Source organism: Falco cherrug, chromosome 7 (genome assembly GCF_023634085.1).
Source record: "Falco cherrug isolate bFalChe1 chromosome 7, bFalChe1.pri, whole genome shotgun sequence".
NCBI lineage: Eukaryota > Metazoa > Chordata > Aves > Falconiformes > Falconidae > Falco > Falco cherrug.
Genome location: NC_073703.1, coordinates 4,684,945 through 4,708,404, shown reverse-complemented (window position 1 = coordinate 4,708,404; position 23,460 = coordinate 4,684,945). Strand labels below are relative to the sequence as shown.

Sequence of the window (23,460 nt, the reverse complement as noted above, 5' to 3'; positions counted from 1 at the left end):
CTGTAATGACCAATATGGCATGGACTGGCGTCTTCCCAGGGTGGACCCTGCTCTGTACAGTGATGTATTCAGGGTCCTTAAACCTCATGGGATTAATATTCTCCCTTCAAAGAGCAGAGCTGCTTCAGGAAGCAACGTGAATCACTCGGATTTTACCACGTTTTTATTCAATGTGTTTCACTAATAGCTTTTTTCTTCTACTGCTTGGATTCTGTCAGACAGGGCACTGGTACAGAAATGTTTATAGACATAAACCATCGCAGGGATGCAGCTGGAGCTGCAGGGGCTCAGCTCCGTCACCCAAGGCTGGAGACCTGGTGAGTGGGAGCAGAAGCTGCCAGCAGCGCAGACCCCCCGCGAGCAGGGCTGGCACTGGAACTCGCCCCCTGCCCGATGCTCTTTTTGGGCTGTGTTGGTGGGGAATTGGCCCTTCTGCCTCTGCTGCCAGCCCATCCCCTCCTACACCGTGCCAGTGGGGGCTTCACCCGGGGGGGGCTCGCTGGGGAAGTGTGGCCAACGGAGCTGCCGCACAGATCCAAGATGGGGCAGCTCAGCCCCTTCCCAGCACGTTTACTCAGCTGGGAGCAGCGTGGGAGGAGGGGATACATCTGTGCCAAGGCACCGGGAGGGTGAGAGCGCTCTGACTTCCCGGGAAACTGCTCCTGCTAAAGGCCAGGATGCTCTCCCGGCCAGGATGCTCTCCGGGCTGGCGATGGGGGGTGTGGGCTCACCAGCAGAGTGGAGCACTCTGTGCTCCTGCTCTGATACAGGAGGGATTTGGTGCTGTCCTGTAAGCACCTAAAAAAGTGCAGCGTGGAACTGTGCTGTGCCATCGTGAGGGCTGGCCGGGGCAAAGCCAGGGGAGACACCCCTGCCACGACCCTGGCTTTAAAGCGCTACGTTGCAAAGACTATTCTTCCCTTTTGCTCAAACGTTCCCCCCCCCCAGCTAGATCTAGTACAACACGTCTTGCAGCCAGTGTTGGTCAGGAATTTATTTGAAATACATCTACATTAGAAAAACTAGATATTTTTTTTCTTCAAATCACTCTAAAATATCAAAACTTATAAACTTTCCTTTGCTGCATGTAGGTTGTTCATGTGCAGTGTGTAAAATGCCCACGGCTCGGGGATGTAGATCACACCAGGGTACTTCTTCCTGAGAATTTTGTCATTCCACAGCCAAACCACCCAAAGAGCAATGAGGACCAGTGTTATGATGAAGGAGTAGAAGAGAAAAAGCCCATTGCTGTCCAGGACAAGTCCTTTGCGTTTCTGGTGCATCACTAAAGCCATCATGGCAAAGAAAGTGAAAATGTAGAGGATGAAGATCTGACCCTCCGTCACGAGGTACCTACAAAGCAAAACCACCCGTCAGTGCCCCCTGGGAGAAAGCACTGAGCCACAGCAGCCCCCAGCACCTCCAGCTTCACCTGGGGTCGGTGTCTCCCCCTTCTCCCTGCTCTGCATCCAGACAAACGAAGCTGTGCTGCTTTCTACTGCCAGCTTTTAAGCTGTGATTTGTTTTCACATTTTTTACCAGCAATTTAACAACTGAGCTACGGGCTTCTTGAAGAGAACAGGTAAAGAAATGCGTGCCTAGTATGGGATTTGAAAGATGCTGGGCTCAGTTTGTGGGTGGGATGCTGAACGACAGAACCAAAGCCAGACTCTGGCTCTGACCCACGGATATTGTGCTCATTTAGTCTGAAAATCCACTGCTGCCCTTGTGCTGCATCTGGCAGTGGCCGGTCCTGAATGGGTGCTGGCAGGGGGAAGGAGGAATTGCACTCCCTGGTTCCTAATTGCTAGCACGTGAACTGCGAACTGCAGAGATTCACGCTGATCTATTTAAAGGAAGTGCAATGGGATAACTGGGAACTGACCAAATCATCTTGATGATTTTGACTATCAAAAATTAATTTACTGTATAAAAACAATCTCAGCAGGGGGCAAAGCCATGGGCAAGAGAGAACACCATCTCTGAAGATGAATGAGAAGTTGTTTGGCTGCCATCAGGGAAACCGTTCGGGAAGATGAGGCTAATGAAAATGGGAAATAAATAAGACCTCTCTCAAAAGGCTATTTGGACCCGCAGGGCGAGCTGAGCGTCTGAGCATCATGCAGGCGGCCTGGGCTCTGTGTAAAGTGCCTGGACAACTGGCAAGAGCATCGCCGTTGCCACCACCAAGCCGAGACCAGGCCGATGCACCGCAGGCACCAGGTGACCACTCCAAAATCAGCCAGGAACTGCCCAACAACACAGCGAACGGCAGCCTTTGAAGGGGGTAGACAGCAAGCACCGCGGAGGCTGGAAGCTGGAGCTCCAGCAATAACATGACCCGCTGTGGTTGAAGAAACACCCCAGGCAGGGGCAGGAGTGCTGATGGGTGACCCTGAAATTGTCCCAGCTTGCAAAGGCTAGAGCGGCTGCAAATTTTAACACGATTTGATTTGACCTTCCAGACTTGCAGAGCAGATGCTGCAGCAAGTTCTGCCCTGGGGAATGGAGAAGCCCTGCCTGCATGCTGCAGGGCTGCCTGCGGCACTCCCTCGTCATCCCTCGCCCATCCAGAGCGGGCAGGAGCCACTCACCAGTAATAAAGGCTGCTGGGCCCCATCAGAAGCAAGGCAGCCACTGGCATCCTGCTCTCCTCTTCAACAGGGGTGAAGCAGCCGGTGAAATATATAAACAGTATCAGGAAAAAAGGGATATACCTGCAAAGCGAAACAACTCCAGTCAGTGGGGTGACCCTGGAAAGTGTTTAACCTCCCCACCCCCCACATCCAAACCACGCACGCAGGCAACTTCTGTGCTTAAACCTGTAAATCAATTTGGTGAAGGAGCAGCAGCAGAGGCCGCCCAGCCTGCTGCGGCCACGTGTGCTCAGGCAGGTGAAGCAGCAGGTCACTGGGGTGCAGGGTGCCGCTCCACGGGGTCCCGCAGTGCCAGTCAGGGCCGTCACCTCTCTCCCAGCATCACAGCTCTTGCTACGAGGTTACCACTGCATCCATACGACCGACAAAGGGCTGGCGGTGCCTGGTGCAGGGCTATTGTATGTCCTGCTGCACCAAGTGCTCCCGCAGATAATGAGACTTCTGGGGCTCTCGCAGGAAAAGCTCAAGTTTGCTGATTAGGTCAAACGCTGGGGCTCAAGTGCTCTGTTGAACAATTGCATTTGTTACATGCCTGGGCTGTCAGAGGCCGTGTCAGAGCGCTGTGTTGTGTTAAAAGCTGAACTGCAGGAAAGCAGGGTGTGGACCAGGGTTTCAACAACCTAACAGAGCCCTTTTTTTAGTTAAAAGAATGAGATTTGCTTGCTTCACAGCGCTCCAGGACCATCAAATAAACCAGGAAAGCCTGATGGGGAAGAGATTCCCCTCCACTTGGAGCAATTTCAGGATTATCTGGCAGCAGCTAAAGGGCCAGACAGTCCTTTCTGGGGTCTTTGGTGCAGGCAGAGCAGCGGGACCAGCTCACGCTGGCAGGAGGGTGCTGCTGGGACCTGCCAGAGCCCACAGGCACCACCAGCATCACCTGCCCCTGGGTCAGCAAGCGCAGCCTCACTGATGAAGCACACTGTCTGGCTGCAACAAGTGTTTCTAGGGTTGGCTTCAGGTAACAGCGCTGAAATCAGACCCTAACTGAGCTCCCTAGGTTACCATGGGCAAACGGTCTCTGTTACTGGGAGGCACTGGTCTGGCCATGCACGCAGCCCTTCCCTCTCACTGGACGGTCACTAAACAGATGCAGGGTAAAGGAGATGAGCGAGCAAAGGGCTAGAGAGCCCGGGCACAGTTGGTTTGTTTTGGGGTTAACCTCCAGAAGAGCAAAAAGGTGGGTGGTGACAGCCAAGGAGCCTGTGGAGCCCTCAGACCTGCACGGTAACCTGTCTCTTCACCTGGCTGTCCCGTGGAAATGGTCGAGGGACGAGACCAGATGAGCCGTCAAACAACTGCCACATCCTAGAAACATCACTGAGACAGAGACAAAACCAGGGGGAACGGGCAGTTTTCCAAGGGAGGGATCTACTGTAATCACACTGGCTATGACGACGCCATCCCCAGCCAGCTCTTATCAGCTGCATTTTATTTTTTTTTTACATAGCAAACTATGATCAGATCAGACCTGCCCTTCCTTGTATTAGGTTCTGAGACCACTAGACAGACTGTAAATTGCTTACCACATCGAGTGACCTAAATACTCATCGTAGTAGTACAGCAGCTCAAAGGAATCAATCTGCAATGCAACGAAAAGAGATTTAAAAGGGCAGAGGGAACAGGATGCGATTAAATAAGAGCAAGCAATATTTTTTCAGTGCTTATATAAAACACAGCCTCTTTACCAGTGTCTCTGGCTTCAGGTTCTTGATGATGGGATTCTCTCTTACAGATAGATGGTGCTGGTAGCCACTGAAAATCAAGCGATGGTTTACGGAGTCCCCGACCAAGTGGATGCTGGCTCCCATGACAAACATGATGATGCTGACATAGACCATTGATCTCGGTAAGGTCTTGGGGGATCTCTCAATGAGCTAAAAACACAGAGATGTCTTGAGCAGTGAGGAGGTACGAGCAGAGACACGCAACAAATTCTGCCCCCGCTGACTTCAAGGTGCTTTGCAAAAAATCATAAAAAAAACAAGCAGGAGGCCTGCAGAAAGCTGCAGGTTGTGTGGCCGTATGGGCGCGAGCTGCTGCCTGCGATGGCCGGCACCCTGCCAGGGAAAACACAGTCGTTCCCCTGGGGACAGTGGTGTAACTGCACCGGACCGAGCTTCCCTGATTGCAGCTACTTTCCCTGAACACATCTCAGATGCGTTTCCACCAGCCTATGTGGCTTTCAGGTTTGAGCCCACACGTTATCCCTGGTTGCAAAATCAAACCCCATTTTTTTCCCCTCCTTAAACCTTTCTGCAAAGCAGCACCCTTAACCTGAGCCAAATCAGTGATGCAGTATGCAGCTTGGACCAAATCAGTGATGCAGTACTTTCTGAGAGAGTACTCAAAGCAATTTCAGCAGATGTGATCAAAAGCAATAAATAAGGAACAGAAAGGCAGCCGCTTCCTCGAGTTCCTTGGCCAGGCGGATCTGCAGGGCTGGCTGTGCCCTCCAGCGGCAGGGAGAGCCTCCAGCAGCGTCCAGCCCAGCCCAGGCGCTTCCCTCCCCGGGCTCAGAGACACTTACTTGCTCCTTCCTAATTCCCTGCTGGATGATTTTTCAAAGGACTTTTGTTGAACTGTTTGGTTTAGGTGGTTTTCCACCCCCACCCCTCCTCCTTTCTTCCTAACGGACTCGGACTCACCTCTCTGTATTTGCTTCTAAAGAGGATGCTGCATTTAAACCTGTACCTAGAAATACCTAATTGCCAGCAAAACCAGTTGAGGCAACCTTTTGAAGACCAGCTTTAGTGATGAGCTCTCCCTGTACCATCTCGTGGTCTGTGGAGGCAGGAACGTGAGGCTGGCGGGGAGCCCTGTGCTACTCAGAGCCTGGGGCGAGCCCCTTGCAAGCCTGCCTGGGGACGCGCAGCAGGAGCATCTCTCCAGAAAGGAGCTCCCCACTCAGCTTGCAAAGCGGGGAAGACCTCAAAAGACTTAAATCCCAGCTCAGGCTTTGGAGGGGATGCCAAGCCCGTCTCGGGAACCACAGGTCAGGGGGGATGCATCAGCCCAGCCCAAGGATCAGCTGGGGCCACCTTCACCTCCCATCTCCCTGCTGCCAAATCAGCTTTGCAGCCTTCCATAAACAGTGAAAAGCTCCTTATTTGTATTTAATTTTGAAGCTTAACTTTCCCTTCCTCTGTAACTGCTGTATGAATGTCAGAGGACTCAGAGAGGATGAGGACAGCAAAAGGTTCAGCAGAGCTCTTGTCTGATGGAAAAGGACAGTGGGACACGTCCTTCGAGGGGACACTGGGCAAAAGCAACGCACCCTGAAAAACAAATGTTTTTGTGTTCTGTGGACCAACCCTTCCTTCTGTGCTGCCAGGGGAGTCCAAGATAGCAAACTTTAAACTGAAGGAGAATCCAGCCTGCAGAAATCAGCTGTGCCAGACTGTGACGGGTCAGACTGAGGTTCGGAGCTTTCACATCCCCCAAAGGACTGGATCCTGAAAATTCCTTTTTGGCCACGCTGGCATTTAGAATCTCCCAGACTGACTCAGGAGGGAGAGGATCATTTACATCTTAGGACATAATTCAATTTCTAGCTAATGAAGGTTAAAATATATTTATAATTGCTTTCTCATATCTTCTGGCTGCTAAGTATTTAATATAAGAAGATTTCTAATGATATGACAGTCTTTAACCTCATAAATGGTTCACACGATCCAGTGGCTGGCAGCTGAAGCAAGATAAATTCAAGCTAAAGATACAATTCTAATGTCGAAGAGCAAGTGTAATTAAGCCCTGAACAATTCAGAAAATCTACTGTAGTTCCAGCTGTCTCATAAGGTCTTTTAAGTCATGGACGGATGTTGTCTTAAAAATACACTTTGGCTCAGCCAGGGAGAAGGGCTCTAACTCCTGAATCCGGAGTTCCAGGGACAAGCGATTTACTTTGCATATGCAGGAAATTGAGTTGTATTGAGATGGTCACTGCCTTGCTTTTTAAAAGGTGGCATCACAAACTTTCTGGAGTTGCAAACCTCCAACGTACAGCGTGGCCAGCTCACTTGCAGGAGTTTGTGAATAACCAACATTTGTTCAACAAGTTCCTAACAAACTCAGTCTTTACAAAACTGTATTGTTTGCCCTGTTTTCACAACCGGCAATATTAAAAAATCTAAGACCTGCACCTCGAGGTTTACCTTTAGCAGAAGAAACGGTGTGATAACATTGTAAGCCATGTGGAAATAATCGCCGGCGCTTGGTTTGTTTAGAGGAAACCACTCCAAAGGTAGGATTATCTGAGGATGGGGAGAAAGAAAGCACATCAGTGTATCCTCACCACCCAGTTTGCAATTACAGCCCCATCGCTGACAGAAAGACAGGGAGAGAAAAATCTTTGCTTTGCACGGCTGCTGCTTGCTAATTGTCAGCTTGACTTCACGTAGCTGTCGGTAACGAAGTTGGGCAGCTCTTCTTGCAGCAAGCGTCCCTAAAAGTGCAATCTGGAAGCGGGTGCTAAAGGCGCTGCGTATTTACATCTCAGCCGTTTGCTCCTGCAGTGCTGCCCAAAGCCGATGCCATGAAGTTGTGTGGCCAAGCGAGCGAGCAAGGCATTTGGAAGTACTGCAGCAGCGGTTCTCCATCAACCCTCTGCCACATGCAGATGCCAGCAATACACATATTTGAGGGTAATGGCCACTTCTGCCCTGCACTACGTGGAGAGCAGCAGTCCCAAGCTCCAGAGATAGAGGTGAGGTATGGGGAAGAGCAGCAGGAACCTCTCCAGGTAACTTTTGTTATGAAAACATAAAGTTGTGGGGTGGATGACATGAAAAAAAATTCCTAGATAGCTTCCCTAGAAGCAACTAGAGCAACACACGTGGTACCAGTTACACCAGTACATTGCAGCAGTCCTCAAGGACAGCTCCTCAAGGGTGTCGAAAACAGTTCATGGGGTCTGCAGGGGACCACCACGGCTCTGCCCCCCTGTCCTCCACCCAAAGTAAGGTGATGGCAAGCAAAGCAGCAGGCCTGCCTCTGCCACACTCACCATCGCGATGGGACGCCCGAAGTCCAGCACCCAGTTCTGCAGAGTGAAGTAGAACCACAGGTCAAAGTGAAACGGGGAGGTCTTGAAGGTGTCCTCGTTCTTGACCGCTCCATGTCTACAGATGACAGAAGTGACAGCGTCAGCCTTAGGTCATAGAACAGGCTTCCAAGGAGGCAGGGAGCAGACCCCAGGTCTGCATCCCCACCCGAAACCTGTGCTTCCCTGGCTGCCACCATGTCTCTGAGCTTTGGGATCGGTGGAATAACAACAAAGTTGAGAGGCCAAGGAGAGGGGGAGGTAGTACAGAAAGGCAAAATTTCGTTCATGAAATCTGCTACATCCCCATAAGAAGGCTCCTCCTGGCTGAGGAGCGAGCACAAAAGCAGGGTGAAAAGCTTAAGTGCTGAATTAAGTGCAACTATTTTTAACTTTTGCATGACAAAGCAAAATTCAGCTCCCATAGCACTTCTGTGGAATGCTAAAACTGCGTTGATGCCCGGTGGTACTCAAGCACAGGGATGCTCTGGATGTGCCATCACCTTCATCTTCCACTCTCAAGATCCTCTGCCTCTGCAAAGCAAGGCCGGATCCAGCCAAGCTGAAGTCTTTCCATCAAATAACCCTCCAACACCATCGGACCGTCACCTCCCCCGGGGGAGAAGAGGATCAACTCCTCTCCCGTGGTGCCGAGACCACCACGGTGTCAGCTGTGAGCTTGTGCTACCTGAGCCCACGGTCCAAACCCAATGGATGGAGGAAGAGGATGGTGGTACCCGGGACAAGCCGGGTGCCCTGGAGAGCAGCGGCTCCGGGAAGAGGCTGTCAGACGCTGGACCAGCTGGGGTAACCCAGGTAAGCCAGGACGAGGATGCCCGGGACAAGGCTGCAGCGGCTGGTGCCGTGGCCGAGCGGGGGGACCCTACACGGGGCCTGGGGACCCCGACCCTCCGGGACAGCCCGGACAACCGCAGCACCCGGGATGGTGGGGGCAGCACCCGGGATGGGGCTGGGGAAGCCCGGGGCAGGGCGAGCCGGGGGGCGGGATGGGCTGGGGACCCCCGGGGAACGGGGGGAGAGGGGGTTCCCGTTCCCGTGCCCCCCCGCCGCCGCCCCCGGCCCCGCCGCTCACCTGCCCGGGTAGAGCGGCCCGGCGGGCTGGGGGGAGCCCGGGGCCGCCACCGGGAAGGGCCGCCGCCGCGCCGTGCCCTGCATGTGCCCGCCCGGCCCGGCCCGGCTCGGCTCGGCCCGGCCCGGCTCGGCACCGCGCGCTCCGCCAGGGCCCCGCCTCGGCGCCGGGGGACGAGCAGCGGCTGCGCGACCAGTGGCCTGGGGACCGCCCCGGGCGGGGCGGGGAGCGCGGGGCGGGGGCAGCCCGGCTCGGCACAGCCCATCCACCGCGGCACGGCTCGGCCCGGCACGGCACGGCCCGGCCCAGCTCGGTTCGGCCCTGCTCAGCCCGGCCTGGGCTCAGCCCAGCTCAACCAAGCCCGGCTTGGCCCAGTTCAGCCCTGGCTGGTTCGGCCCAGTTCAGCCCAGCCTAGCTCAACCCAGCCCACCCAGTTCAGCCCAGCCCAGTCCAGCCTGGCCCAGCCCAGCCCGGTCCAGTTCAGTCTGGCCCGGTTCAGCCCAGCCTGGCTCAGCCAAGCCCAGCCTCCCCTCCCCATGCCAAATCCAAGCGGCTCGTTTTGCCTCCCTGCCCCCCCCAGCAGGAGCCACCATCCTTGCTGTTTCACACGGGGAGGCAAAGGAGCAGGACCACATTTAACTCCAGGACGTATTTAACTCCAGGATGTATTTAACTTCCTAATTGCTCTGTAGCTGACGAGCCTTTGGCCCCCACGTGCAGCCAGCACCACATCCCCACCTGGCCAGGAACAGGGGTTCGGCGGCGGGCAGAGCGTGGCAGGGGGCAGGGAGCACCCATCCTGCGCTCGCTGTGCCCTTTGAAGCCCGAGGGTCTGTGGAAACGAAGCGTCGGGCGCAGCTCTGCCTCCCCGCCACGGGCAGACTGCTCCGTGCGGCTCCACGTGGCGGGTCACACCCCCGCTACCCTGCGACGAGACCACCTGCCTTCGGCGCCGCGTGGCCAAGCACGCAGGCATCGTCACTGCGGGAAGCCAGGAGGCACGGATGCCATGCCCTGTTCCCTCTCCCCCATGTTGCCCAGATAAACACCCTTGGGTCGGGATGACTCACGGGCAGTAGGAGTGTGAGGCAGGGAAGGATTTGCACCCACGGGTCTTAATTTGCACCCCTGGCAGCGGTAGTTTGGGGTCTAAATCGGGAGATGCACCTGCATGTGAAACAGGCGGCGCGCCCCACGGGGTGAAACATGCGTCGTGGCCAGGGGAAGCAGGTGTCCCATGGACTCATGAAACCCCTCGGCCTCTGCCCCTGCTCCTGGGGGGCTGCTGTGGGCACCAGGGGGGGCTCAGGGTTCGCAGGTGCTCAGGGACCCTCAGGATCAGCTACTGGGAGCTCTGCAGTAACTACACCACCACGTTTGTGTCTCTCCTTCCTCGGCTGTGCGCAGCCATGTCCTTGAGATGGTCACCGGGGATAATCATGTAGAGCTGTGCCACAGCTCTCCACCGGGGAAGCATGGTCCACGCCACGGTGAGCCAGACCCACCAAAGCTGCCGAGGCTCCGAGAAGCTGCAGAACGGAGACCTCGGTGGTGCTGCCAGGAGGGATGGTGGCAACGCTGGTAAGTCCCTCAAGGGACCCTCCCTGCGCTGTTCATGCTAATCCACGAGGGAACACGAGCGACACCCAGGCAGTGCTCATTGAAAAAAAAAATAAATCCTTGAAGAGTGGAGGAGATTGTTGAGGTAATGGAGACAGGTTCCACTTAAACTTACCATGAACCCTGCATGTCATGCTGTACCTTACACGCGTATGTGGCTGCTAAAAGCTGATCCTCCTTGACTGGACACTGCAGCGCTGACCGCAGCCTGATTCGCTTCCTCCTCGCCTCTCCCGAGCTCCTTTCGGCAACGCCGGCCACACAGCCAGGCCGCTGCTCCCATACATAATGCACGGCCCGGCCCGCACAGAAGTTTCCACAAAGAGCTGCAGCTCCAGTTGCATGATTTTAAATTAACTATTAATACGGCTGATACCGGATCCCCTTGAAAGCAGCGGCACACAACAGAGAGCGGCACAGGCTGTGTATCATCTTACTCACTGCAGCCTTTATTGGTCTCATGTAACTGGTCACAGCGTGGGGCACCTCCTGAAGGTCTCTGGGAGATGATCTGTGCTGCGGAAAGGAGAGGCGGCCAAGCAGGTGGGTGGCAATTAGCTCTTTGTTAAGCTGATATGCCGAGAGGCTGCTAATGGTGTCCCTGAAACTGAGGATGAAGCTCCTGCACGTGCTGTGACTGGGCATGGCAGGCTTGTTGGGGTGGAGTCATGGCTGAGGTGATGAAAGCTGCTGGTGCCTTCTTTAAAAAAAAAAACCAGCAAACTGAACCAAACAAAACCCAACCCAAGCCAACCCAACCTAACCCAACCCAATCCAACCCACCCAATCCAACCTAATCCAACCAACCCATCCTCGCTGAACCCAGCCCAACCCAATCCAACCAACCCCATCCAATTGACCCAGACCCACCCCAACCAAACCTAACCCAGCCCAATCGAACCCACCCAATCCAACTGACCCAAACCTGCCCCAATCCAAGCCAACTGAACCCAACCCAACCGAACCAACCAACCCATCCTTGCAGAATCCAACTGAATCCAACCAACCCATCCTCACTGAACCCAATCCAACCAACCCTCCTTGCTGAACACAGCCCAATGCAACCCAACCCAACCAACCCATCCTTGCTGAATCCAAGCAAATCCAACCAACCCATCCTTGCTGAACCCACCCCAATCCAACCAACCCTCCTTGCCGTACCCAGCCCACCCCAGTCCAACCCACCCATCCTTGCCGTACCCAGCCCACCCCAGTCCAACCCACCCATCCTTGCCGTACCCAGCCCACCCCAACCCAACCCACCCATCCTTGCCGTACCCAGCCCACCCCAACCCAACCCACCCATCCTTGCCGTACCCAGCCCACCCCACCCCAACCCACCCATCCTTGCCGTACCCAGCCCACCCCAACCCAACCCACCCATCCTTGCCGTACCCAGCCCACCCCAACCCAACCCACCCAGCCTTGCCGTACCCAGCCCACCCCAACCCAACCCACCCATCCTTGCCGTACCCAGCCCACCCCAACCCAACCCACCCATCCTTGCCGTACCCAGCCCACCCCAGTCCAACCCACCCAGCCTTGCCGTACCCAGCCCAGCCCAACCCAACCCACCCATCCTTGCCGTACCCAGCCCAGTCCAACCCACCCAGCCTTGCCGTACCCAGCCCAGCCCAACCCAATCCACCCAGCCTTGCCGTACCCAGCCCACCCCAACCCAACCCACCCATCCTTGCCGTACCCAGCCCACCCCAACCCAACCCACCCATCCTTGCCGTACCCAGCCCACCCCAGTCCAACCCAACCCACCCATCCTTGCCGTACCCAGCCCACCCCAACCCAACCCACCCATCCTTGCCGTACCCAGCCCACCCCAACCCAACCCACCCAACCTTGCCGTACCCAGCCCACCCCAGTCCAACCCACCCAGCCTTGCCGTACCCAGCCCACCCCAGTCCAACCCACCCAGCCTTGCCGTACCCAGCCCACCCCAACCCAACCCACCCATCCTTGCCGTACCCAGCCCACCCCAACCCAACCCACCCATCCTTGCCGTACCCAGCCCACCCCAGTCCAACCCAACCCACCCATCCTTGCCGTACCCAGCCCACCCCAACCCAACCCACCCATCCTTGCCGTACCCAGCCCACCCCAGTCCACCCCAACCCACCCAACCTTGCCGTACCCAGCCCACCCCAACCCAACCCACCCATCCTTGCCGTACCCAGCCCACCCCAGTCCAACCCACCCAGCCTTGCCGTACCCAGCCCACCCCAGTCCAACCCACCCAGCCTTGCCGTACCCAGCCCACCCCAACCCAACCCACCCATCCTTGCCGTACCCAGCCCACCCCAACCCAACCCACCCAACCTTGCCGTACCCAGCCCACCCCAACCCAACCCACCCATCCTTGCCGTACCCAGCCCACCCCAACCCAACCCACCCATCCTTGCCGTACCCAGCCCACCCCAGTCCAACCCAACCCACCCATCCTTGCCGTACCCAGCCCACCCCAGTCCAACCCACCCAGCCTTGCCGTACCCAGCCCACCCCAGTCCAACCCACCCAGCCTTGCCGTACCCAGCCCACCCCAACCCAACCCACCCATCCTTGCCGTACCCAGCCCACCCCAACCCAACCCACCCAACCTTGCCGTACCCAGCCCACCCCAACCCAACCCACCCATCCTTGCCGTACCCAGCCCACCCCAACCCAACCCACCCATCCTTGCCGTACCCAGCCCACCCCAGTCCAACCCAACCCACCCATCCTTGCCGTACCCAGCCCACCCCAACCCAACCCACCCATCCTTGCCGTACCCAGCCCACCCCAGTCCACCCCAACCCACCCAACCTTGCCGTACCCAGCCCACCCCAACCCAACCCACCCATCCTTGCCGTACCCAGCCCACCCCAGTCCAACCCACCCAGCCTTGCCGTACCCAGCCCACCCCAGTCCAACCCACCCAGCCTTGCCGTACCCAGCCCACCCCAACCCAACCCACCCATCCTTGCCGTACCCAGCCCACCCCAACCCAACCCACCCAACCTTGCCGTACCCAGCCCACCCCAACCCAACCCACCCATCCTTGCCGTACCCAGCCCACCCCAGTCCAACCCACCCAGCCTTGCCGTACCCAGCCCACCCCAGTCCAACCCACCCAGCCTTGCCGTACCCAGCCCACCCCAACCCAACCCACCCATCCTTGCCGTACCCAGCCCACCCCAACCCAACCCACCCATCCTTGCCGTACCCAGCCCACCCCAACCCAACCCACCCATCCTTGCCGTACCCAGCCCACCCCAACCCAACCCACCCAACCTTGCCGTACCCAGCCCACCCCAACCCAACCCACCCATCCTTGCCGTACCCAGCCCACCCCAGTCCAACCCACCCAGCCTTGCCGTACCCAGCCCACCCCAGTCCAACCCACCCAGCCTTGCCGTACCCAGCCCACCCCAGTCCAACCCACCCATCCTTGCCGTACCCAGCCCACCCCAACCCAACCCACCCAACCTTGCCGTACCCAGCCCACCCCAACCCAACCCACCCATCCTTGCCGTACCCAGCCCACCCCAGTCCAACCCACCCAGCCTTGCCGTACCCAGCCCACCCCAGTCCAACCCACCCAGCCTTGCCGTACCCAGCCCACCCCAACCCAACCCACCCAACCTTGCCGTACCCAGCCCACCCCAACCCAACCCACCCATCCTTGCCGTACCCAGCCCACCCCAACCCAACCCACCCATCCTTGCCGTACCCAGCCCACCCCAGTCCAACCCACCCAGCCTTGCCGTACCCAGCCCACCCCAGTCCAACCCACCCAGCCTTGCCGTACCCAGCCCACCCCAACCCAACCCACCCATCCTTGCCGTACCCAGCCCAGCCCAACCGACCCTTGCTGAGCCAGACCCAACAGCCCGGCTGGACCCAGCCAAGCGGCAGCAGAGCGCGGGGGGCCGGGCCCAGCGCAGCCACCCGAGGAGCGCCCTGTGCCGCCCGCAGCCCGGAACGTCCGTGCGCTGCCGCCGGTTGCCGGGGGGGAGCGGGGAAAGGGCGCGGCGCTTCCGCTTTCGCTTCCGGAGCGGGCGGCGGGGGCGGAGCGGCGGCGGGCGGCCGTGCCCGCCAGCTCCCGGCAGGGCCCTTCCCGCGGCCCGTAGCGGTGCCCCGCGGCCGGCGCGGCCCTCTGCGGCCGGCGGAGCAGCGCCGGGACCCGCTCCCTGCCTGGCCGCTCTCCGCGGCTCTCCGTGGGGCGGGGCCGGGGGCCGCGCCGCGGGTTCGCGTCCCCGCCGCGGCGGCGCCCGGGGATGGGCCGCGGGCCCGGGGCGGGCGGCGGGGGCGGGTGAGGCGGCGGCGGGCGCTGGGGCTGCCTCGTCTCGCCGCTGGCCCGCGGGGGCTGGCCCGGGCCGGGGGGCGGCTGGCCCCGCGGGGGCCGCATGTGCCCCACGCCGGGCACCGAGGCAGGACGGAGGAGGAGGCGGAGGGAGAGGCCGCCCCGGCGGCGGGGCAGGCCGGTAGGCCCGAGCAGGGCCGGCCCGGTCGTCGGGGCCGCAGCCGGGAGGAAGAGGAGGCAGCGATGGAGGGCCTGGCCGGGTACGTGTACAAGGCGGCGAGCGAGGGGCGAGTGCTGACCCTGGCCGCGCTGCTCCTCAACCGCTCCGAGAGCGACATCAAGTACCTGCTGGGCTACGTCAGCCAGCACGGCGGGCAGCGATCCACGCCGCTCATCATCGCCGCCCGCAACGGCCACACCAAGGTGGTCCGCCTGCTCCTGGAGCACTACCGCGTGCAGACCCAGCAGACCGGCACGGTCCGCTTCGACGGGTACGTAGAGCTCCCTGCTGCCCGCCGCCATCTCGCCGAGAAATGGGTGTCGGTACCAGCACGGCGCAGGGGCTCGGCACCACGCCGCTACCTCAGCCGCTGCTGGGAACGTTGCTTTATTGGCTATAAAAATGCCTTTGCTGTTTGGGATCCCCCACCAGATGCTTTATGAGTCGTAAATGCCTTTGCCCTTCCGAGATCCCCCACCTAAAACTGCGGATAGAACAGCATTTGCTGCAACCTCCAGAGCTCCTTGTCGAGTGTCCACCTGGTGAGCAGGTCACCCCCTGTCCTCCTGCGGTGCCCAGAATGGCCTTTTCTGTGACATCGCTCACTGCCAGGGGTGACCGCAGGCAGTGGTCAGGGTAGGGTGGTACCTGCACTCCAGGAGTCCGGCCTTTGTGTACTCAGACTGAGGGTTTGTCAGTGTCCAGCCCAGATATCCTGAGGAAAATCCCTTCCTCGCTGCTGGAGGCCAACGTATGGGATGGGCGGGAGTGAAATGTGACATTTTAGGATGGTAAGGGAGGGAGGAGGGTGCCAGGCCCTCAGCTGGGGCCATGGTGCTGGTGCTGCAATTTGGGGAGAAGCCTGGCGGTGATGTCCAGGTCCCTGGGCAGCATGCTGCCGTGGCAGAATGAAGGAGGAATGTTGTTTTTAAAATCTCCTATAGTGCTCATTGAGTTCTTGCCTGTATGTCAATCTTAAACGTAAGGCTGACTAATCCTGAAGGTAGATTGGTCTTCTCAACAACTTCAGGTTTTGCAGGTAGCTTGCACAGGAGGAGAACTCACATCAGATACTGAGTGAGAGGGATCGTAATGGGTCCCCGCTGATATCTTTCATCTGTCTCCTACTTGATGAGTTGGAGTTATGCCTGTGCAGCTCTACCTGGCCCAGGGAAAGACTGGCTTGGTTCTTACATGCTGAATGAGGGGGAGGAACTGACTTCATTGTGCTTTCGGTTTTTGTCTTTCTTCCTCTTCTCTTCCAGCCCTTTTTTTTTTTTACAAACAAAAAACTGGTTGAGAATGCCTAGGGTGAGGTCTGTCCCAAATTCACTTAAAGGCAAGGCCTCTGTTGACAGAAAGCCATGGGAAGGGCTGTCAGTCCCTCTCTGCTGCTGCTGAATTTTCTCATTTCTCATGCTGAGCCTTGATGGGATGGGATCTGCTTGCCAGAGCCTCTGCCTGGTACAGATTAAAGGAGATGTTGTCTGAGACACAATGGGCACAGTGGGAGTCACGGCCTGCTGAGGAGAGAGGAAAGCATGTGATCCCTGCATTATTGTCATTCTTCTTGAGATAAGGTGGCACACAGCAACTCTTCTTTGGCCTCCAGGCTTTTGCCTTGTAAATATATACTTGTAGTGCACCAATAAATTATCTCGTGTTCCTGAACAAATCCTCTGCCCTGACTTTCCTTCTGTTTTAATATAAAAGGATTTTAATGCGACTATTTAGAAATTGAGGATCTTCTTACTGTGAGTAGAGGTGTAATCATCCCTGTGCGCCAGAGCGCTTGAGCAGCCTCTGAAGTGTTGTCTAGAGGTGTTGGATTTACAAACGGCCACACAACTGTTCCTGTTGAGCTATGTGAGAGCTTCACAAAAGGGTAAAAATCACTGTTAAAATTAAGTTGGTGCCTTACGCTATCTTAACTTTGGGAAATGTGGCTGTTTGGACATACAGAAGTAAGGTATTTGCCCCTCCTCTGTGATTGAGTGTGCTTTGAGCGCGTATTAACTGTGGTGCGAATGCCGCCTCTTTCTACATTTAAGTGCTACTTCAGAAATTGGGGAAATGGAGAGGACATCAGCCTTTATCTTTGTAGTTACACAATGTGCTGAATTTGGAAATGAAAACAGCTTAAGAAACTGTGACGCTTTGCTAAAGTTAACTGTCCCCTCATTTACGCGTGCCAGCAGGCTGTCTACAAAGCCATGATGTAAAACAGATCTCTGAAACAGTCCGGGGCAGAACAACTTCTGCTTTTTAAAATTTTATTTTATTCCTGGAGTTCCATCTGTGTAACTAGACTGCTGGTCTGGTTTACGGTGTGGTCTCTCGAATACAAAATATTGGTGCAGCGGAAGCGGCGGCAATTTTGCAGCTTGGGGGAGAGAGAACAAGTGAAGTGGTAGGAAATTCTTAAGCTAGCTTTGCCGCCGGGGTCGGTGTATTGCATAGCTATGCTGTTATTCATGTCAGAGTTTGTTGGTTTTCTTTTTGTATCAATATGTCAATTTTTAAGTTTTCTCTCTTCCTTTAATGTGCCGGTTTCTGCACAGCAGAAACAAAGCAGCAGTAATTCTCCTAACTGTTCTTCCTGAGACCCCTGTGGGCTGAGGGCTGGAGCCTGCAGGTAGGATTTTCAAAGCAGCCCAGGCAGTACTAGTGCAAAATGTGGCTAAATCCCCAGGCTGCTTTGAAGTTTCAACTTCCAACACTTCTTCCTTTGGGAGGTCTGTGTGCTTGATAAGTCTGTCATTCTTTTACCTTGCCTATCCTGGTAAGTTCCTTCAAGTACAAAAATAGGATGGCTATAAAATAGCTTTTAATGGCTGGGTATGTATGTGCCTGTTGCATACTGCTGGGCTGACTGTAAAAGACGCTTTTCAAAAGGCGTCAGTCTAACCACTTCTTTTTGTCTTTACTTTTTCAGCTTTGTCATTGATGGAGCCACAGCTCTCTGGTGTGCAGCAGGAGCCGGCCACTTTGAAGTAGTCAAATTGCTGGTGAGTCACGGCGCCAACGTGAATCACACGACAGTCACCAATTCGACTCCCCTGAGGGCTGCGTGTTTCGATGGCAGACTGGACATTGTGAAATACCTGGTAGAAAACAATGCCAACATCAGCATCGCCAACAAGTACGACAACACTTGCCTTATGATTGCAGCTTACAAAGGCCACACAGACGTGGTGAGGTACCTACTCGAGCAGCATGCGGATCCCAACGCCAAAGCCCACTGTGGTGCCACGGCGTTGCACTTCGCGGCCGAAGCCGGTCACTTGGAAATAGTGAGGGAGCTGGTTAAGTGGAAGGCGGCGATGATGGTCAACGGCCATGGGATGACTCCGCTGAAAGTCGCTGCTGAGAGCTGCAAAGCTGACGTTGTAGAGCTGCTGCTTGCTCACGCCGACTGTGATAGGAGAAGCCGGATTGAAGCTCTGGAACTTCTGGGTGCCTCATTTGCAAATGACAGAGAAAACTATGATATAATGAAGACTTACCACTATTTATATTTAGCGATGCTGGAGAGGTACCGAGACAGCGAGAATATAATTGAAAAAGAAGTTCTTCCACAAATTGAAGCTTATGGAAACAGGACTGAATGCAGGACTCCTCAGGAATTAGAGTCTATTAGGCAGGACAGAGATGCCCTTCACATGGAAGGCCTCATTGTGCGGGAAAGAATTCTGGGCTCGGACAATATTGATGTTTCTCACCCCATTATTTACCGTGGGGCTGTATATGCAGATAACATGGAGTTTGAGCAGTGTATCAAGCTATGGCTGCATGCGTTGCATCTAAGGCAAAAAGGCAACAGGAACACTCATAAGGACCTCCTAAGGTTTGCTCAAGTCTTTTCTCAGATGATACACCTAAACGAGCCTGTTAAAGCCAAGGACATCGAGAGCGTTCTGAGGTGCAGTGTCTTGGAAATAGAACAAGGCATGTCCCGGATCAAAACCACCCAAGACTCTGACATCCACACAGCCATGGACAACTACGAATGCAACATTTTTACCTTTCTCTACTTAGTCTGCATCTCTACCAAGACCCAGTGCAGTGAAGAGGATCAGTCGCGAATCAACAAACAGATTTATAACTTGATTCACCTCGATCCCAGAACTCGGGACGGCTCTAGTTTGCTGCATCATGCTGTCAATTCCAGCACACCAGTTGATGACTTCCACACGAATGATGTCTGCAGCTTTCCAAACGCACTTGTCACAAAACTTTTGCTAGATTGTGGTGCTGACGTGAACGCTGTGGACAGCGAAGGGAATAGTCCGCTCCACATCATTGTCCAATACCACAGGCCCATCAGTGACTTCTTGACATTGCATTCCATCATCATTAGCCTGGTGGAGGCTGGTGCTCATACAGACATGACGAATAAGCAGAAGAAGACCCCTCTTGATAAAAGTACAACAGGGGTGTCTGAAATACTCCTTAAAACTCAAATGAAGCTGAGTCTCAAGTGCCTGGCTGCCCGAGCAGTACGGATCTATAACATCAGCTACCAAAACCAGATCCCCAGAACTCTGGAAGAATTTGTGAAGTTTCACTAGGCTACATAAAGTCTTTCGTTGGTGGTGCTATCATGGGATGACATCAGTTGCAGACAGCAGAATACATATGTATACATGAAGTTGGTTTTCTCTGTTCTTTTGTGTTTGGGTTCCTCTGGATTCAGTCTGCAGCCTCAGTTCTCGTGCAGCTCTTGGGGTGGGGCGAGGTGGGGGTGGGGGGCCGGGAAAAAGCCACTTAATTTTCCTGTAGTAAAGTCTGATGTTTGAGATTTTGGTCATTTATTTTAATTAAAAGAATTACTTCTTTATCTCTTGGTTTTTGTAAACAAAGTGAGAAGAATCCCGATGGAACTTGTGCAGAATGTTTTGTTTCCAGTACGCATCTCCACTTTTTAGGTAGTTATTTAAAGGCACCTCTGAAAAGCCATGCGACTGTGCTACTGAGGTGGTAGCTTTGCAAATTTTAAAACTTCTTGGAGCGAGGTAAGAACAGTTGGAAATCAATGCGGTAGCTGGTTAAAAGTGAAGTCTCGACATACAGAGCAATCCATTGCTCTCATACCTCACCATCTTTTTATGCCTTTCAGTTAATGCTGAAGATGTTGGTAACGTTAAAAATTTTATTTTTTTTTTAATTAAATTTTGAGCAGCAGTTACAAACAGCTACAGATGTATGGAATGCTCTGTTAGGAAATACAGGTTTAAATTCAGTATGATACGTTCATCTAATAGTAGTCGAAATATCAAGCTCTTCATTTACACTACTACAGTAAGTATTGAATAACTTTTGAAAAAGGAACTTGCACCTTGACTGAAATGAACTGGAGTCATGGTTTCTTTTTATGTAGCTAAGTTGCTCATATATAAAGATCATGCATGGATACCTAGAAAATTTATAGGGTATTTGTGTTTGTGTGTGTCCCAACATTTCAAAATGCTTTTAACTTGTTTTTTGTTGTTTCAATGATCAACATGCACCTTTTTGACTCAAAAGTATGTAAAACTGCACTCTTGGATTCCAAATGCTGTATCTTCCTAATGGAGTACTCTGTCGCCAAAGAGAGTCTTCCTTGAAACTGCTTGAAACTGGCTTTTCCCATAAGCGTGGAGTCTGTGCCTCCCTGAATTGGACTTGAGGATTTTTCGTGATTTTTACTCCTTTCATGATGAAAATCTCTTATTAAAACTGATTTTTAAAAAATTGTCCTACCAGAAGATCTTTTATGATAAGCAACTGATTGTACACTAACGCTGTTGCTTGAGAAAGTACTTCTCCTTGGTAGAAGTTGCAGATACTCCGACAGTAAAATGTCACTTGTTTTGACAGGCTACTGAAAACTGTTTATTTGAAATGCAGCTTTTTAACTGTCAGATGATGAAAGAATGTTCTGTAGGTTTTTTTTAAACAATCTGGGTAGAACTTTTAAGGCGAGATTTGGGCACACGTTTCTATTTGTATTACGAATAAATAAACATTGAATGTGGAATGAGCTTGTAACTCTTAATTTTTGCCTGGTGCCAAGCAGAATAGTGCTGCTTAGATTGTGTGGTACTGTAAGTGCTGGCTGTTGTGTCTCCTTCAAGGGAAAAGCTTTAGAAATACTGTGTCTTCTAAGCTGCAGACTTTGCTAGGAATTAGCTCCTAAAATGAAAAATGTGTCTGTCACTCGTATCTCGGGTGGGTTGGACTGCTGCTCCTAAAAAACATGACTTGCAGTCAGGCAAAGTGGCAAAGCCAAATGCAGCCTCTTGGGGCCTTAATGCAACAAGTGGATGCTATCGAACGGTTGGGAAGGTGTTTGTGCTTCTGTTAGTTGTTACCCTAAATGTCTTCCTCCTGTGTGCTGAGATGTGTTCATCTGAAGTCATCAGGAAAGCTGCAGTTTTGTATTTTGCTGAGAGTTTACAGTTTTTAGCCTGGCTGTTGGAAATGCAAAAAAGTGTTTTAAAGTTGCTGTGGCTCAATGTAAGAACTGGGGATGCTTTTAGTCTCCCACTTTGGGATTGTGTCCGTTACTGCTAAAGCTTTGAACTCAAAACTCGAACAACTTGAGACCATGTATCAGATGATTGTTACTTACCTGGTAAAGTTGCTGGTAGCTGACTTGGTTAAAGCGAACCAGTATATGAATCGGTGCGTATGTGTTTCAGAAAACAAGTTTTCTGTTATAGTGTGCTGTGTGCTTCAGACAGAGCTCTGATGCCTTGCTGTTCCTTTTTACACTTGCACATTTGTAATCTGTGATGTGCCTGTAGCTAGAAATGAGTCAGGGGTCCCTGAGCCTGTTTGACTTGGGTGAGTGGGGGAAGGAGAGGAGAGGGCTGACTGCTTGCAGTGACTTGCACTGCTCGCTGTGTAACAAAGTGTTCTGGATCGGAAATCATGGTGAGTTGTGGTGTCATTGACTGAGACGGTATTTCCTTGCACTGTGTGGTTTTTGTTTGTGTTTTTTTTCCTCAGGACCTGTTTCTGACATGGAGTAATCTTAACGTGTTGTGTTCTTGTGAAATACCTGTATAAAACCGTTCCTGGAACTAGTGCACATACTTGAAATATCTGTAGGTAATAATAAGGTGAAGGAAGCTGCTCCTCCCACAATTCTGCTTTTTTAATAAGAAAAAAATGTTACACCAAGTGCTCTTGTGGAAAAGCTGCTGCTTCATCCCTTCCTGTAGCTTTGTTCTGATCCTTTCCCACTTTTGGTTCCGTTGCAGGGTATTTGCTGAGGGTCTGCTTTGTTCATGCTGTTCCTGGGATGATTTCAATATGTGAAGACCTGAAGAGAGAGGATGCTGTTACCCAGAAGCAGCAATAAAACTCCATGTCAGTAGCTTGCAAAGCGCTTTAGAACGAGGGGGAAGATCTGTGCTATGGAAGGAGCAGCTGGTGCTAAAGCCGCTCCTCTCTCAGGTGTGGTCCCTGGTCTTTGTCCCGGTGTCTGATGAAGACGGGTTCCTGCTTGTCTGCAGCCCAGGAAGGTGGCGTCATGGATGTGCTGTTCTGCCGCCCTCGCTATGGCAGTGAAAGGGTAGGAAAAAACGGTGGGTGCCTGTTTCTGCACGCCTGCGGATGCGGCAAAGTCTGTCACAGCTCTTGGCATCCTGGGACCTTCCCTTTCTTTAGTCTGGAAATCCTTTTTCAAGCATGAAAAGCGGAAAGAGTGTGCTTGCTCTCTTTGTGGGAGTTATTTAAAGCTCTTGATAAAAATCCTTACAAATCCCACAGGTGCTCCTTTTGCTGGGAAAAAGGAGCAGTGTGACGTCCCCTGTGCCAGGGACGAGGCATGTATGTGCCCGTAGGTGGTGGTCTGCTATTTATAGAGCTGGCTCAGCACAGGGAGCTGCTGTTGGAGTGCAGATCAGCTTTTAAAAATATACCTTGCTGAGGCCAGCCCACACTTGGTGGGATGCTGAGCAAACCCTCCCCTTGCCCGTGTCTTGGTCCCTCTGTCCAGAGGGATGCAGAAGGGCAGTGCCACCGTGCACGGAGGGAGCTGCAGCAGGCATTTGACATGCTCCTATCTTTGGGTCAGCTACGCTTAAACCATGGTCCTTAGACAGCGATGAGAGCCCTAGGTGGTGCTGGCATCATGCAGCTGTGTGAAAATCTGAGTTTTTCACTTATTTATTCCATAGGTTTCTGCATCTCTGTGGAGGCAAACACTGCTCAGCTCTACCCTAGAGCATCAGCAAGCAGGGGAAAGCACTTGGCCTAACAGAGAGAGCCCTTTTCTGAAAACAAGTCACTTAGGTTTTTCCAGCAACTGCACTCAAATTTTGTGTCTGGCGGGGATTGCATACCAGCCCTGTTGCTGCTGCACAGTGCCCCGTGCCAGCTGGGTGCGGGAACGGTGGCCGTGCAGCCGTGGCTCTGCGGGGACCCCCTGTCCCCCGTGGCAGCAGCGCCTGCTTGCTCCGATCCCAGCTGTGCTTGCAGCAGGGTTTGCCGGGTCAGGCCCTGCCTGAGGCTGTGCCACCTCTGTTTGGGATGTGTCAAGGTGCAGAA

At 54.0% G+C, this 23,460-nt stretch overlaps 3 protein-coding genes and 1 long non-coding RNA gene across 4 annotated transcripts in view; 1 reads left to right on the top strand and 3 right to left on the bottom strand.

Moving 5' to 3' along the window:
• Nucleotides 1–976: 976 nt before the first annotated feature.
• CLN6 (CLN6 transmembrane ER protein) lies at nt 977–8,975 on the bottom strand. Its single transcript, XM_055715885.1, has 7 exons — nt 8,792–8,975; nt 7,663–7,777; nt 6,812–6,910; nt 4,346–4,534; nt 4,184–4,239; nt 2,595–2,717; nt 977–1,353 (listed from the first exon to the last, which is right to left on the bottom strand). Exons 1-7 carry the CDS (start codon nt 8,872–8,874, stop codon nt 1,065–1,067), a joined length of 954 nt encoding a protein of 317 aa, XP_055571860.1. The 5' UTR covers nt 8,875–8,975; the 3' UTR covers nt 977–1,064.
• A 1,861-nt stretch (nt 8,976–10,836) lies between these two features.
• On the bottom strand, nt 10,837–11,576 carry LOC129736477 (uncharacterized). The gene is made up of 2 exons (XR_008733123.1): nt 11,324–11,576; nt 10,837–11,201 (listed from the first exon to the last, which is right to left on the bottom strand). It is a non-coding gene; the product is annotated as an uncharacterized LOC129736477 (long non-coding RNA).
• A 2,886-nt stretch (nt 11,577–14,462) lies between these two features.
• On the top strand, nt 14,463–20,941 carry FEM1B (fem-1 homolog B). Its single transcript, XM_027811365.2, has 2 exons — nt 14,463–15,193; nt 17,858–20,941. Exons 1-2 carry the CDS (start codon nt 14,946–14,948, stop codon nt 19,491–19,493), a joined length of 1,884 nt encoding a protein of 627 aa, XP_027667166.2. The 5' UTR covers nt 14,463–14,945; the 3' UTR covers nt 19,494–20,941.
• ITGA11 (integrin subunit alpha 11) overlaps nt 20,057–23,460 on the bottom strand; it is a 54,236-nt gene continuing 50,832 nt past the window's right edge. The window contains exon 30 of the mRNA XM_055715884.1: nt 20,057–22,231. Coding sequence (XP_055571859.1) covers nt 22,217–22,231 — 15 coding nt within the window. The 3' untranslated portion in view covers nt 20,057–22,216. The remainder of the gene's footprint in view (nt 22,232–23,460) is intronic.